Here is a 12,654-nt window from a genome sequence, read left to right on the forward strand (position 1 = left end):
GAAATTTTTAATTCAATTTTGTTTTTTTTTTTTTTTTTTTTTTTTTTTTTTTTTTTTTTGTTATTATTTCAGTAATTTCAAAAACATACAAACAAATTAAAAGCAAAACAACACACACACACACAAATCATGACGAAAACAAATTGTCTTATGCTTAACATGGTAGTTTAGGATACTCTCGGCCTATAGTTAAGTAAATAATGGGATGAAGATATTCCGTCTATCATTGAATTGCGTTATTTCAAAATTTGAAAGATAAATATTTTTTTCCAAAAGAAAGAAAATCAAATGAGTTATCTTGTTCACAAAAACGTGGTGTTATTACCATGCTTTTTAAAGGGGGTGATAGGCAAAATTTAGATAACTGGCGACCAATCACACTGTTGAATATTGATTAGAAAATTCTTGCTCATGTTTTAAGTAATCGACTACGTGTATTTATAAAATCACTAGTTAATTCTGACCAAAAAGGATACATAAAAGGGCGTTTCGCTGGAGAAAACGTACGCCTATTAGAAGACTTACTCTATTACACGGACAAATACAATATGGAAGGAGCTATGGTAATTTTAGATTTTAAAAAGGCATTTGATTCAATTAGTAGAGATTTTATGTTTGCGGTACTAAAAAAAAATTAATTTTGGTAAAACGTTCTGCAAGTGGGTTGAATTGCTATACACAAAAGTTGAATGTGTTACTACGAATAACTGATGGGTCTCCGAAAATTTTGATATGAAAAGAGGAATACAACAAGGCTGTCCGTTATCAGCACTTTTTGTTCATACTTGTTGTTGAAATTATGGCATGTAACATAAGGAATATCAATATTTTTAAAGGAATTAAGTTACCAAACATAATTGAGCAAAACTATATAGAGGCAAAAATTAGTCAACTAGCTGACGACACTGTATTGTATGTCGGCGATGAACAAAGTCTACGTACCTCCATCAACATTATAGAATCATTTTGCAAAATATCTGGAATGACACCAAACAGACACAAGACAAAGGCCATGTGTGGATAGGTAAATGGAAAGATAAGAAAGATGAACCATTCGATTTGTGTTGTGTTAAACATCCAGTAAAGGTTCTGGGAATGTACATAGGATACGACACTAAGTTTTGTACATCTAAGAATTGGGATGGTAAGTTGATCGAACTTCAACGAACATTAAAATCATGGAGTGCGAGAAACCTTTCTTTTCATGGAAAAGTTACCGTGTTAAAATCTCTTGCTTTGTCAAAATTAATATATGCAGTAAACATTATAGATGTACCAAAATATGTACCGTAATTGATAAAGTAGATAGCTTAATATATGCGTTTATTTGGAATAGCAAAAGAGAGAAAATAAAACGGAAAACGTTAATTGGTGATGAAAAGAAGGGTGGCATTAAAATTCCAGATTTTGGTTTACACGTGAATGCATTAAATGTATTATGGGTCCTGAAAAGGTTATTTTTAATATGACGTGTCTAAACAATATTACTGCTGAGTATGATATGCCAATATTTTATAAAAATATATTGCAAGCTTGTATTAAATATAACAAAATAAATTAAAGGGATATTCAAACATGTGAGGAAAATATGAGTACACAGTTGTGGGGTAATCACTTAATCCAACTAAATAAGAAGTCATTGTTATACAAACACTGGATTAACTGTGATATAGTGTTCGTTAAGGATCTTGTAAATAACAATACATTTATACGTTCCGACGAATTATTATTAAAATTACGACGCAAATTAAATTGGCTAAGTTTGCATAATTAAAGCAATACCAGATCAATGGAAATATAATTAAAAACACAGACATTTTTAACTCTGAATGTAACATAAATAACAATAATAATTTCGAACATATTAAATCTAAAAATGTATATGCATGTTTAGTAAACAACGTTTTTGTAATACCAACAATACAAAAAAAAAATGGGAAGATTGTTTTATTGATGAAAATATTGATTGGAAATCATGTTGGTTATATAAAATATGTAAAATGAAGGACAAAAAATTAGCCCAGTTCAATTACAAGCTCTTACGCAGGATTTTGCCTACTAACAAAAGATTACATATAATTATGGAAACTAAAAGATACTGACAAATGTTATAAGTGTAAAGAAAATGTTGAAGATGAAAACCATATGCTTTTCAATTGTACATTTACCAAACCTTTTTGGAGGAAAGTTAAATATATATTAAGAGGTATTGGGCAAGAAGATATATCTTTTAAGCAACTGGTTCTTGGAACAGAAAATGTAATTGTAGATTATATTTACACTGCTGCAGCTTTTACTATTTACAAAGAAAAAATTCTGTGTGAATTAAAAAAATCAAGATTTACTGATCTATGGAGTACCTTTAAGCATAACATCATGTTCAGAATTAAAGGTGACTTATATATCGACAAAGTAAAAGGTAAAAGGAAATGGAAAAGAATACATAATCTGCTGATTGATAGATAGTTAGGACTTTTTAAACATATCTACATTGAAAAGGGGAAAAAAAGAAGCCATAAATAGAAGTAAATACTACAATATTGTATTACTAATTGTAAATTATCTTAAAATTTAGGAAAGTACATACAGGTGACACTTTTGAAGGCCTAAGTCAAAGATGATTTGGGTATATTACAAAGATAAAAAAAAAAGATGTGGAATAAAATCAATGTATAATGGATTTTAATTTTAAAATAACATTTTAAAAAAATTAAATACAATATATATATATATATATATATATATATATATATATATACTTAANTATATATATACTTAACAAAAGAAGATGTCATACTGACTGTGAATTACCAAAAATATATTTCAAAAATCGATTATATTTTGGATCTAATTATTATACAATTTAATGAATTTTCACCTCTTACTATTTTCTTTTTCTTTTTGTTTCAAACTTTACCATGGAAAAAAATACTTTGTAAAAAAGAAGGCTTTAATTTTGACAAAAGTATTATAAATGTATATATTAGCTACCCGTATTTTATTTAAAATATAATATAGATTAAAGACCGAAAAATGAATGAAAACAATTAAAAATAAAGAGTGAAAGACAAAAAAACCACTATGGTCAAGGAGTTTAGTTTCTTAATCTTTTAAATTATATAGGCCTAGGCCTAATATTTGGTGATATTTTTGTACGAAATTAAAGATTGATTGATTTTTGGTTATATGTTTGAGTGATTGATTGATTAATTTACAAATTAATTGTTTGCTTCTGTTATTATTGAATGACCGATTGGTTGATTAAATGATTGATTGATTGATTGATCGATGAACTTATTGATTTGCTTAATCAAGTAATTAATACTTAATTGATCGATTAATTAATTGATGGATAATATGGATTGATTGTAGACAAGAGTGCTCAATGCAGTATATAGCAGTATAATAGCAGAGCAGATAGACAAATAAAACATGTAACACATGGGTTAAAGACTCAACATTTTATTGCACTACAGGCTGTTTCATGAGGGGTGCCTCAATCATCAGGTGCTAAGCTCTGAGTGAAGGAATAACCAACTAAGTACATAGATTGTGACAGTTTATCAGAACAAAAGTATGCTAATTACCAAGTAATTAAGTTTCTATTGTTTAGATGAATAAAAGAAAGCCTGTAGGATTAAGTAGCACATCGTAAAAAGAACTTGCGTCTATGTCTACATGAACTGAATAATTCGTTCCTTTGATTTAGAGTACAAATTTCGGGTTGACATAATTATAATAAAATACTTATCTTGTATACAAAGGTTACATCGTTTGGTAGAGTTAGGTAACATACGCCATTTAATTTTGTAGGCCTACAATGCATATTAATGCCTAATTAATGAAACGATGCAATGTTGTCGCAGTAAGTGTGCACGTTCTGCATCACAAACCAGTTAATTTTATGATCCGGTTCCATAAAATTACATTTTGACCAACCCACTTTACTGAGTCACAGTCCTTTTAATGTAATGCTAAGACATTGTAAACAATAAGTGAATTCATTTCGCGTGCCTCGGACGGCAACACATTATCTTAATATTTACAGACGAGCATATTTTACTATTGGTCTGCTTATCATAATGTAATTGATGACAAACTGTACTATCATGTAGATGACAATAACCGATGACTGATGGCTGACGTTTTAAGGACAGCTCAAACAAACTGATTGAAGAAAAGCTTACTCTATAGTTCTCCAACCTAAGTAAAGAATTACACAAAATGACGTAAAGATCACAATAATATTCATTAATAATGCTGAGAATAGTAGAAAGAAAAGGCATTTGTCTAAAGCAGACCATAGCGTTTTGCCTTGTTATGTTTTATTTCTATCACCGTTTGGCTTTATTATTTCCAGCTTTATTTTTAAATATTGATTATAATTATTATACTGTACACAATTTTCATACATACCATTCTATGCATTTGTATTACTATTATACTTGTTCTTCACAGATTTTTTCTTATAACAAAAGGATCCTTTTTGTTGAATTACTAAACGTTGACGAAAATCTGTGTTTCAAAATGATATATATATATATATGTATACTTATATATATGGCATATATCATTATATATAGTTGGGTAGGTAAAGGTAGGAGAATAACCCATAACTTGCAGGTTATTGTGCTGAATTGCGTATGGGCGTGGTCCGTGACTACCTAGCAGCCGTAAAGAGGCGCTTCTTGGTAGATACATGTTCACATCATTCCACAACGACAGGGGCTGAAATGAACCATAACATCGGGGTAACCCCCTACTCTTCCGAAAGGTGCAATGGCTGTCTCTTATACACATCTAGATGTGTATAAGAGACAGATATATAGGCCTATAAATATATACACCAAATTACTATAATTAAATGAAAAAAAAATCAATTAATTCAAAATTTTAAATACATTATTATGATGGAGAATAACCCATAACTTGCAGCGTCATTGTGCTGAATTGCGTATGGGCGTGGTCCGTGACTACCTAGCAGCCGTAAAGAGGCGCTTCTTGGTAGATACATGTTCACATCATTCCACAACGACAGGGACTGAAATGAACCATAACATCGGGATAACCCCCTACTCTTCCGAAAGATGCAATGGGTTCTTTAAAGTGCACACGAGCCAGATGTATACACTGGACGTCCATTTTAAGTCCTTATCCGAGAAGACTTGGTTCTACCAACCGAACCATGGGCGAGGAGCGGCTGGAACCATTAAAGACCATTTTGAGCTTTTCTGCATTTTTTTAGATTGTAATTTTTTACATATTTAGATATTTTTTTGTACATGTATATATGTAATAGCTTCAATTTTCAATATTATTGACTAACCGTCAGTTGTAGCTCGCTGTGTAACTTCTGTAGTGCTTCGTTCCATATTTGCTAAATATTTGATGAAATTAATATCATTGTTAATATACAAGATAAGAGCCCAGTAAATTTTAACAACTATTACAGTGTTAGATTTGAAATATACACAATTTTAAACTAAGAATCATAACTACTATTTATAATGTTTATTTATTCACACGTACATATATGTATATGTATATATAAATAATATTACTAATGCTCTTCCATGTATATGTATATAATAAATAAAATTAACAATGCTCTCCCTCTCCCCCACCTCCTCTCAGTGGCCTAGGTGTAATTATCATACAATACATATCAATAATATCAAATAGTTCAGATGAATTAATCAAATGCTACGATTAAAAAACATGATACTAGATCTTCGAACACAACATAAATCAATTATATAGTCAAATAAAATATTGCGAGTTCGAAACAGTCTGTATGCCATCATTTATTGCTATACATACATAAATTATTTTTAAGAAGTATTATAATCTGGAACACATTTTTGAAAACTTAATATTCTTCAAACATTCTCTGTACAGACCTAGGCCTATATTTAATATCCTCAATCTTTAATATAACTGACTTACCATCAGTTGTAGCTCGCTGTGTAACTTCTACCGTGCTTTGCTCCAGATTTGCTGAATCGGTGAGAAAATTACTATTATTATTAATATACAAGATAAAATAGCCTAGTAAATTTCAACAATTATTACAGTGTTTTTATTATAATTTTTTTAGATTGTTATTTTCTAAATATTTTCTTTGTACATGTATATATGTAATAGCTTCAATTTGCAATATTTTTGACTAACCGTCAGTTGTAGCTCGCTGTGTAACTTCTGTAGTGCTTCGTTCCATATTTGCTAAATATTTGATGAAATTAATATTATTGTTAATATACAAGATAAGAGCCTAGTAAATTGAAACAATTATTACAGTATTAGATTTGAAATATACACAATTTTAAAACTAAGAATCATAACAATTATTTATAATGTTAATTTATTCATATTTACATATATGTATGTGTATATAATAAATAAAATTAACAATGCTCTCCCTCTCCCCCCCCCCCCCCCCCCCCCCCCCCCCCCCCCCCTCCTCCTCTCAGTGGCCTAGTTGTAATTATCATACAATACATATCAATAATATCAAATATTTCAGATGAATCAATCAAATGCTACGATTAAAAAACATGATACTAGATCTTCGAACACAACATAATTCAATTATATAGTCAAATAAAATATTGCGAGTTCGAAACAGTCTGTATGCCAACATTTATTGCTATACATACATAAATTATTTTATGAAGTATTATAATCTGGAACACATTTTTGAAAACTTAATTCTTCAAACATTTTTTGTACAGACTTAGGCCTATATTTAATATCCTCAATCTTTAATATAACTGACTTACCATCAGTTGTAGCTCGCTGTGTAACTTCTACCGTGCTTTGCTCCAGATTTGCTGAATCGGTGAGAAAATTACTATTATTATTAATATACAAGATAAAAGAGCCTAGTAAATTTCAACAATTATTACAGTGTTTTTTTTAATAATTTTTTTTTATTGTTATTTTCTAAATATTTTCTTTGTACATGTATATATGTAATAGCTTCAATTTGCAATATTTTTGACTAACCGTCAGTTGTAGCTCGCTGTGTAACTTCTGTAGTGCTTCGTTCCATATTTGCTAAATATTTGATGAAATTAATATCATTGTTAATATACAAGATAAGAGCCCAGTAAATTGAAACAATTATTACAGTATTAGATTTGAAATATACACAATTTTAAAACTAAGAATCATAACAATTATTTATAATGTTAATTTATTCATATTTACATATATGTATATGTATATAATAAATAAAATTAACAATGCTCTCCCTCTCCCCCACCTCCTCTCAGTGGCCTAGGTGTAATTATCATACAATACATATCAATAATATCAAATAGTTCAGATGAATTAATCAAATGCTACGATTAAAAAACATGATACTAGATCTTCGAACACAACATAATTCAATTATATAGTCAAATAAAATATTGCGATTTCGAAACAGTCTGTATGCCAACATTTATTGCTATACATACATACATACATTATTTTTATGACGTATTTTAATCTGGAACACATTTTTGAAAACTTAATATTCTTCAAACATTCTCTGTACAGACTTCGGTGTATTTTTAATATCCTCAATCTTTAATTATAACTGACTTACCATCAGTTGTAGCTCGCTGTGTAACTTCTACCGTGCTTTGCTCCAGATTTGCTGAATCGGTGAGAAAATTACTATTATTATTAATATACAAGATCTGTCTCTTATACACATCTTGCACGTTCTGCATCACAAACCAGTTAATTTTATGATCCGGTTCCATAAAATTACATTTTGACCAACCCACTTTACTGAGTCACAGTCCTTTTAATGTAATGCTAAGACATTGTAAACAATAAGTGAATTCATTTCGCGTGCCTCGGACGGCAACACATTATCTTAATATTTACAGACGAGCATATTTTACTATTGGTCTGCTTATCATAATGTAATTGATGACAAACTGTACTATCATAGTAGATGACAATAACCGATGACTGATGGCTGACGTTTTAAGGACAGCTCAAACAAACTGATTGAAGAAAATAATAATAATAATAATAATAATAATAAATATATATATATATATATATATATAATAATAATAATAATATATGATAATAATAATGAACTACATAAATACAACACTAGAAACGCGAACAAGTACATTATAAATAACTACAATAGAACATAGACTCGAAATTAAATAATTCACAGGTCTGCTATGAAACTCACTCTTGAAGTCTCAATGCCATATCTCACCTTATATCTAAACACAAACCATCCTAATTTGCTTAATCATAATTATTCTTTTAGTTACAACCTCGACAGTGAAATTACAAAATCCAATACAGTGACCGTTGTTTCTTGTCGTTTTTTGTGTGTGAGTATATGTTCTGTACTGTCTTCGTTCCGTTTTTTATCTAAGAATATGTACTCTGTTCTAAATTTCAGTATGCATGTGTGTGTATGTGTACACAATTTATATTATTATCATAACTCATATATTTCAGCCTTTTACTGATGGAACCAGGCTTATAAAGCCCTCTTGGGCTAATCTGACTTTCTCTAGACATTTTTATTTTCATTATTTTACATGTTTTGTTTCTTGTAATTTACTGATGATGCAATAAGTGAATAAATTGAACTTATTTAGGCCTATAAGCCTTGAGGAATTGGTCGTCGTAGCACCAGCAACATGACAATGATTTTAATTTACCTACCTATGGCATAGATAGACCTTCGCCACGCACCGCCACATTTTTGTTGGTTGTTACCGGAACAATCCATATCACATGAGGCATCGGTTAGTCGGTTGGAATTAAGAAAAGCAATGTCATTGCTACACCAATAGCGAGAGCCATACTGCAAGCCAGCGAACTGATATCCTTGTTTGTAACACTCTTCTATACCAATGTCTATGGTTAAACTATCGTGAGTAATCAAACCTGTCATGTCAGTAGTAACTTCAAAACATCCTTTGTAAACAGTTTGGGCTATGTAATAGAAAGACGTAATATGGTATAATACTAAGAAATAATAAAATAAAAATAATATTAAAACATTCATGATGATGATAATAATAATAAAATTGATAATTCATCACATCAAAGTCGTGGGGTCTTTGAATTGCCATTTGATGGGACATAAGCGCTGGAGTAACAGTCCAGGGCTCAATAAAGTCATTCTATGTCAATTGTACTGTGAAATCCTAATCTGGGATAAAACATGTAATATATAAAATGCAATTACGTTGTAAACGTCGCATGGATGGTTACACATATGCACATATGTTTAAGCACTTAAATAATTCCCATAAATTTTGGGATGCTTGCAACAAGGGATGTTTCAAAATATTATATTCTGCTAATACAGTTTATCAACGTAAAAACAAAGAAACATTGCACATACAATTGGAGCAACCTTTTGCTTGTTGGGTTTAAACTTATTTTGACTTGCATACTGCATCACTACTTGAGGAATTACAGAACTAACAGAGACTGATGAATACTTTCGACACAGTTAATTATTTTATAGTTACAGTATAATGGGTATTTGTCCTGTATACCTACGTTAATTAGTTCAAAATCATAAAAATGTTGACGATGATGTTAACAACACTGACTTGCTCTGTAAACCAACTTATTGTGATACGATATAATAGAGTAGCCCTTAACTATTTGTTGATGTGGAAATAACCTAAACTATTTTTTGTAACATCGAAAAAAAAGTTCAAAAATAAGATACTGGGCTTTGGTGTAATAGAAAGCATTGTTTAGTGTGGTACTTAGGCTGTTAATACAGAACACCAGGTCCTTTGTGTTAAACCTATATGGTAAAATATTCTTATGATATAAAAAAACTAAATATTTTCACTTTAAAATTTTACCTACGTTTGTTACATGGACATACCCAACCAAACTGCATTCCGGCACCTGTGTGGCTCTTTAAGGATTATTTGTGAAAGTCTATACCTTTTGTATTATTGCTATCGTAAAACTAACTGCAGTAAGTAATAAATACATAGTATTTAAAGATTAATGATACTAATATTGTTAATACATCTTACTAATAATAAAAATACAGTAATAGTAACTTATAAATAATAATAAGCCTTATAACGATAATTATAGGAAAATAAAATAATAAAAATAACAATAACTACAGTAACTTAAAACTAATAATAAGCCCAATAACGATAATAACTGTAATAATTAGATATTATAATATTAATAATTAAATAATAATAATAATAATAATAATAATAATAATATTAATAACAATAATAATAATAATAATAATAATAATAATAATAATAATAATAATAATAATAATAATAATTAGGATGTTGTTGATGTTAATGAAGATTTTAATGATTGTGACAATGATATAATATTAACTCAGAACTTACACTGTGCAAAATGTGGATTTCCCAACAATAGGCTTACAATATAAAGCCAACATATGGTATCTGCAGTTAAGGAAAGCAATTAAAAACATAATAATAATAATAATAATAATAATAATAATAATAATAATAATAATAATAATTAGGATGTTGTTGATGTTAATGAAGATGTTAATGATTGTGACAATGATATAATAATAACTCAGAACTTACACTGTGCAAAATGTGGATTTCCCAACAATAGGCTTACAATATAAAGCCAACATATGGTATCTGCAGTTAAGGAAAGCAATTAAAAACAAAATGTCTAATGAATAAATGGAAGACAGAACAACTGATAGATTTATACAAAAAAAAAAGAAATTAAGAAAACGATGATAAAAATTGGAATGTTAAAAATTAATGATGATAATAATAATAATAATAATAATAATAATAATAATAATAATAATAATAATAATAATAATGGTAATAACAATTGTAATATAATGATAATAATAATCGTAATATAATAATAAAAGTATGTTCAGACTGTCTTCCGTATAAAGTAAAGTTTCGCGTGCTTTAAGAGATGAGTGTCAAACGATGTTTACCCAGAACATAGTATTCTATGTGGCTAATTCGAATCATCTCTTCCTCAATGAGAGTAAAACTAAGTTCATTCACTTTACCTCAAGTTTTAATAAATATAAAAACGTGTCAACGATTCAAACTGTCACTATATGGAATACGACTATATCAGAATTCAATCTGTAGGCCTAAAGTTAGACAATACAAGGCATAAAGGAACACGTGAACTTCATTTGTCAGTCTTCTCTTATAATAATAATAATAATAATTCTGGATTTATATAGCGCCTCACGTTGACACAACCTCGAGGTGCTTAACAACAACAGAGAAGAATAAAATTAATTAAGTTCAAAAGTCTTAGGGCATTAGGTCAAAATAAGCTCAATTAGGAAATATCTAGATCAAGCAACAAAAACAAAACTTATTTATGCCTTTGTTACCTCACGTTTAGACTATTTTTTTTACAGTCTCTTGTACAGTCTTCCAAAATTTGAACTTAAACAAGCTCCAACGTATACAGCACACGGCTGCAAGACGAGGGTTGCCAAATAAACATAACTAGCAAAGACAATTAAAAAACATGAAACCACACACATTTAAAAGATTAAACGTCATAATTTAAAATGCATAAAAGACTAATAATAATTAATGTATGGGCTAACATCCTGTCTGTGATCCATCATGTTTTAAATAACAATTAATAATTTCAAGTATTTCTTCAAATGCTTTAAACAAATGCCCCTCGAATAAACTGACTGTAAATGCCAAATAATATAAAAACAAAGGCATGATTAGCAATCAAATTATAATAATCAATGCATTCAGGTTGTGGTGAAATGATGGGAGAGGATGATGGAGCTATGTGTGGCAAACTTTTAAGGAGACATGAGAAAAGTTTTTTTTTCTTTTTTGTGGGTTCATCTCACTTTTATTCGTCAATTCAGTAGTACAATTTACAGCATGTATCGCTCATCAACATCAATATTTTACATCATATAAAAATAGAGTTATGGTATAAAAGAGATTTCTTTACATGTACAATTTTAATAATTTGATTTTTGGAAAAAAAGAATTAAAACCATTTTCTCATATTTTTCTGTGTTAAAAAAGTGTAAAGAGCGACCTATGGTTCCACTTGTTAAGATTTTTTAAAACGTTAGCTTTATAAACACTGTATAAACCGACCGAAAACAGGTAATCAACATCAATATTTCCCGTACCTAAAACAATGTTTTTAAAAGTAGTTTCGAAATCTGTTAACGGTTACACTATTTATATATTTCCATAGCATGCTTGCTTCAGTACAACTAAATAATAAATGTTCTTCATCTTCAACAACTTTACATGTTTCACACTTATCTGACTCATATAACTTCCATGTACAAAGCCTCTTTTTAGTGGGTACTAAATTATGCAACAGTTTAAAGTTTAATTGTTTAAGTTTGTTTTCCTTGATATATTTAACTTTCCTTTCCCATGTTAAAAACCAGTCAACTGAAGTATTAAAGTATTGGTCCCATTTTGTTTGACATCTTACAGGTTCTAGACACGTTTCTGATAAAACATAGATATATTTTTTTACTACTCATATTGCACCAGTTTTGAATGGGTTTAATATTTTTGTCCAGGCTTTCAACATTTTTTTTATGAATTATATCTTTCCATTCTTGTGGAATCGCCTTAAGTAAAAAAGAAAATTCAGAGACCC

General features: G+C 29.2%; 2 protein-coding genes across 3 annotated transcripts in view; both read right to left on the reverse strand.

Moving 5' to 3' along the window:
* Nucleotides 1-3,459: 3,459 nt before the first annotated feature.
* Nucleotides 3,460-7,051, reverse strand: LOC117102421. Its single transcript, XM_033242675.1, has 7 exons — nt 7,006-7,051; nt 6,780-6,881; nt 6,172-6,222; nt 5,947-5,997; nt 5,327-5,377; nt 4,417-4,515; nt 3,460-4,203 (listed from the first exon to the last, which is right to left on the reverse strand). The coding sequence occupies exons 1-6, from the start codon at nt 7,049-7,051 to the stop codon at nt 4,421-4,423; spliced, it is 396 nt and encodes a 131-aa protein (XP_033098566.1). The 3' UTR covers nt 3,460-4,203; nt 4,417-4,420.
* Nucleotides 7,052-8,525: 1,474 nt separating this feature from the next.
* LOC117102419 (WSC domain-containing protein ARB_07867-like) overlaps nt 8,526-12,654 on the reverse strand; it is a 10,013-nt gene continuing 5,884 nt past the window's right edge. The window contains exons 1-2 of one of the 2 annotated variants that reach the window (XR_004444410.1): nt 10,380-10,466; nt 8,526-8,964 (exon numbers count right to left, since the gene is read on the reverse strand). Coding sequence is in view for 1 of the 2 variants with exons in the window: in XM_033242673.1 (XP_033098564.1) it covers nt 8,684-8,964; nt 10,590-10,649 (341 nt within the window). In the remaining variant the exon portion in view is untranslated. Of the gene's footprint in view, nt 8,965-10,379; nt 10,467-10,589; nt 10,650-12,654 lie in introns of those variants that run through there. The other variant, XM_033242673.1, reaches the window with a different exon arrangement.

The sequence above is a fragment of the Anneissia japonica genome, unplaced genomic scaffold (assembly GCF_011630105.1).
Source record: "Anneissia japonica isolate Jap-2015-1 unplaced genomic scaffold, ASM1163010v1 scaffold287763_len296007_cov137, whole genome shotgun sequence".
In the NCBI taxonomy this organism is placed as follows: Eukaryota; Metazoa; Echinodermata; class Crinoidea; order Comatulida; family Comatulidae; genus Anneissia; species Anneissia japonica.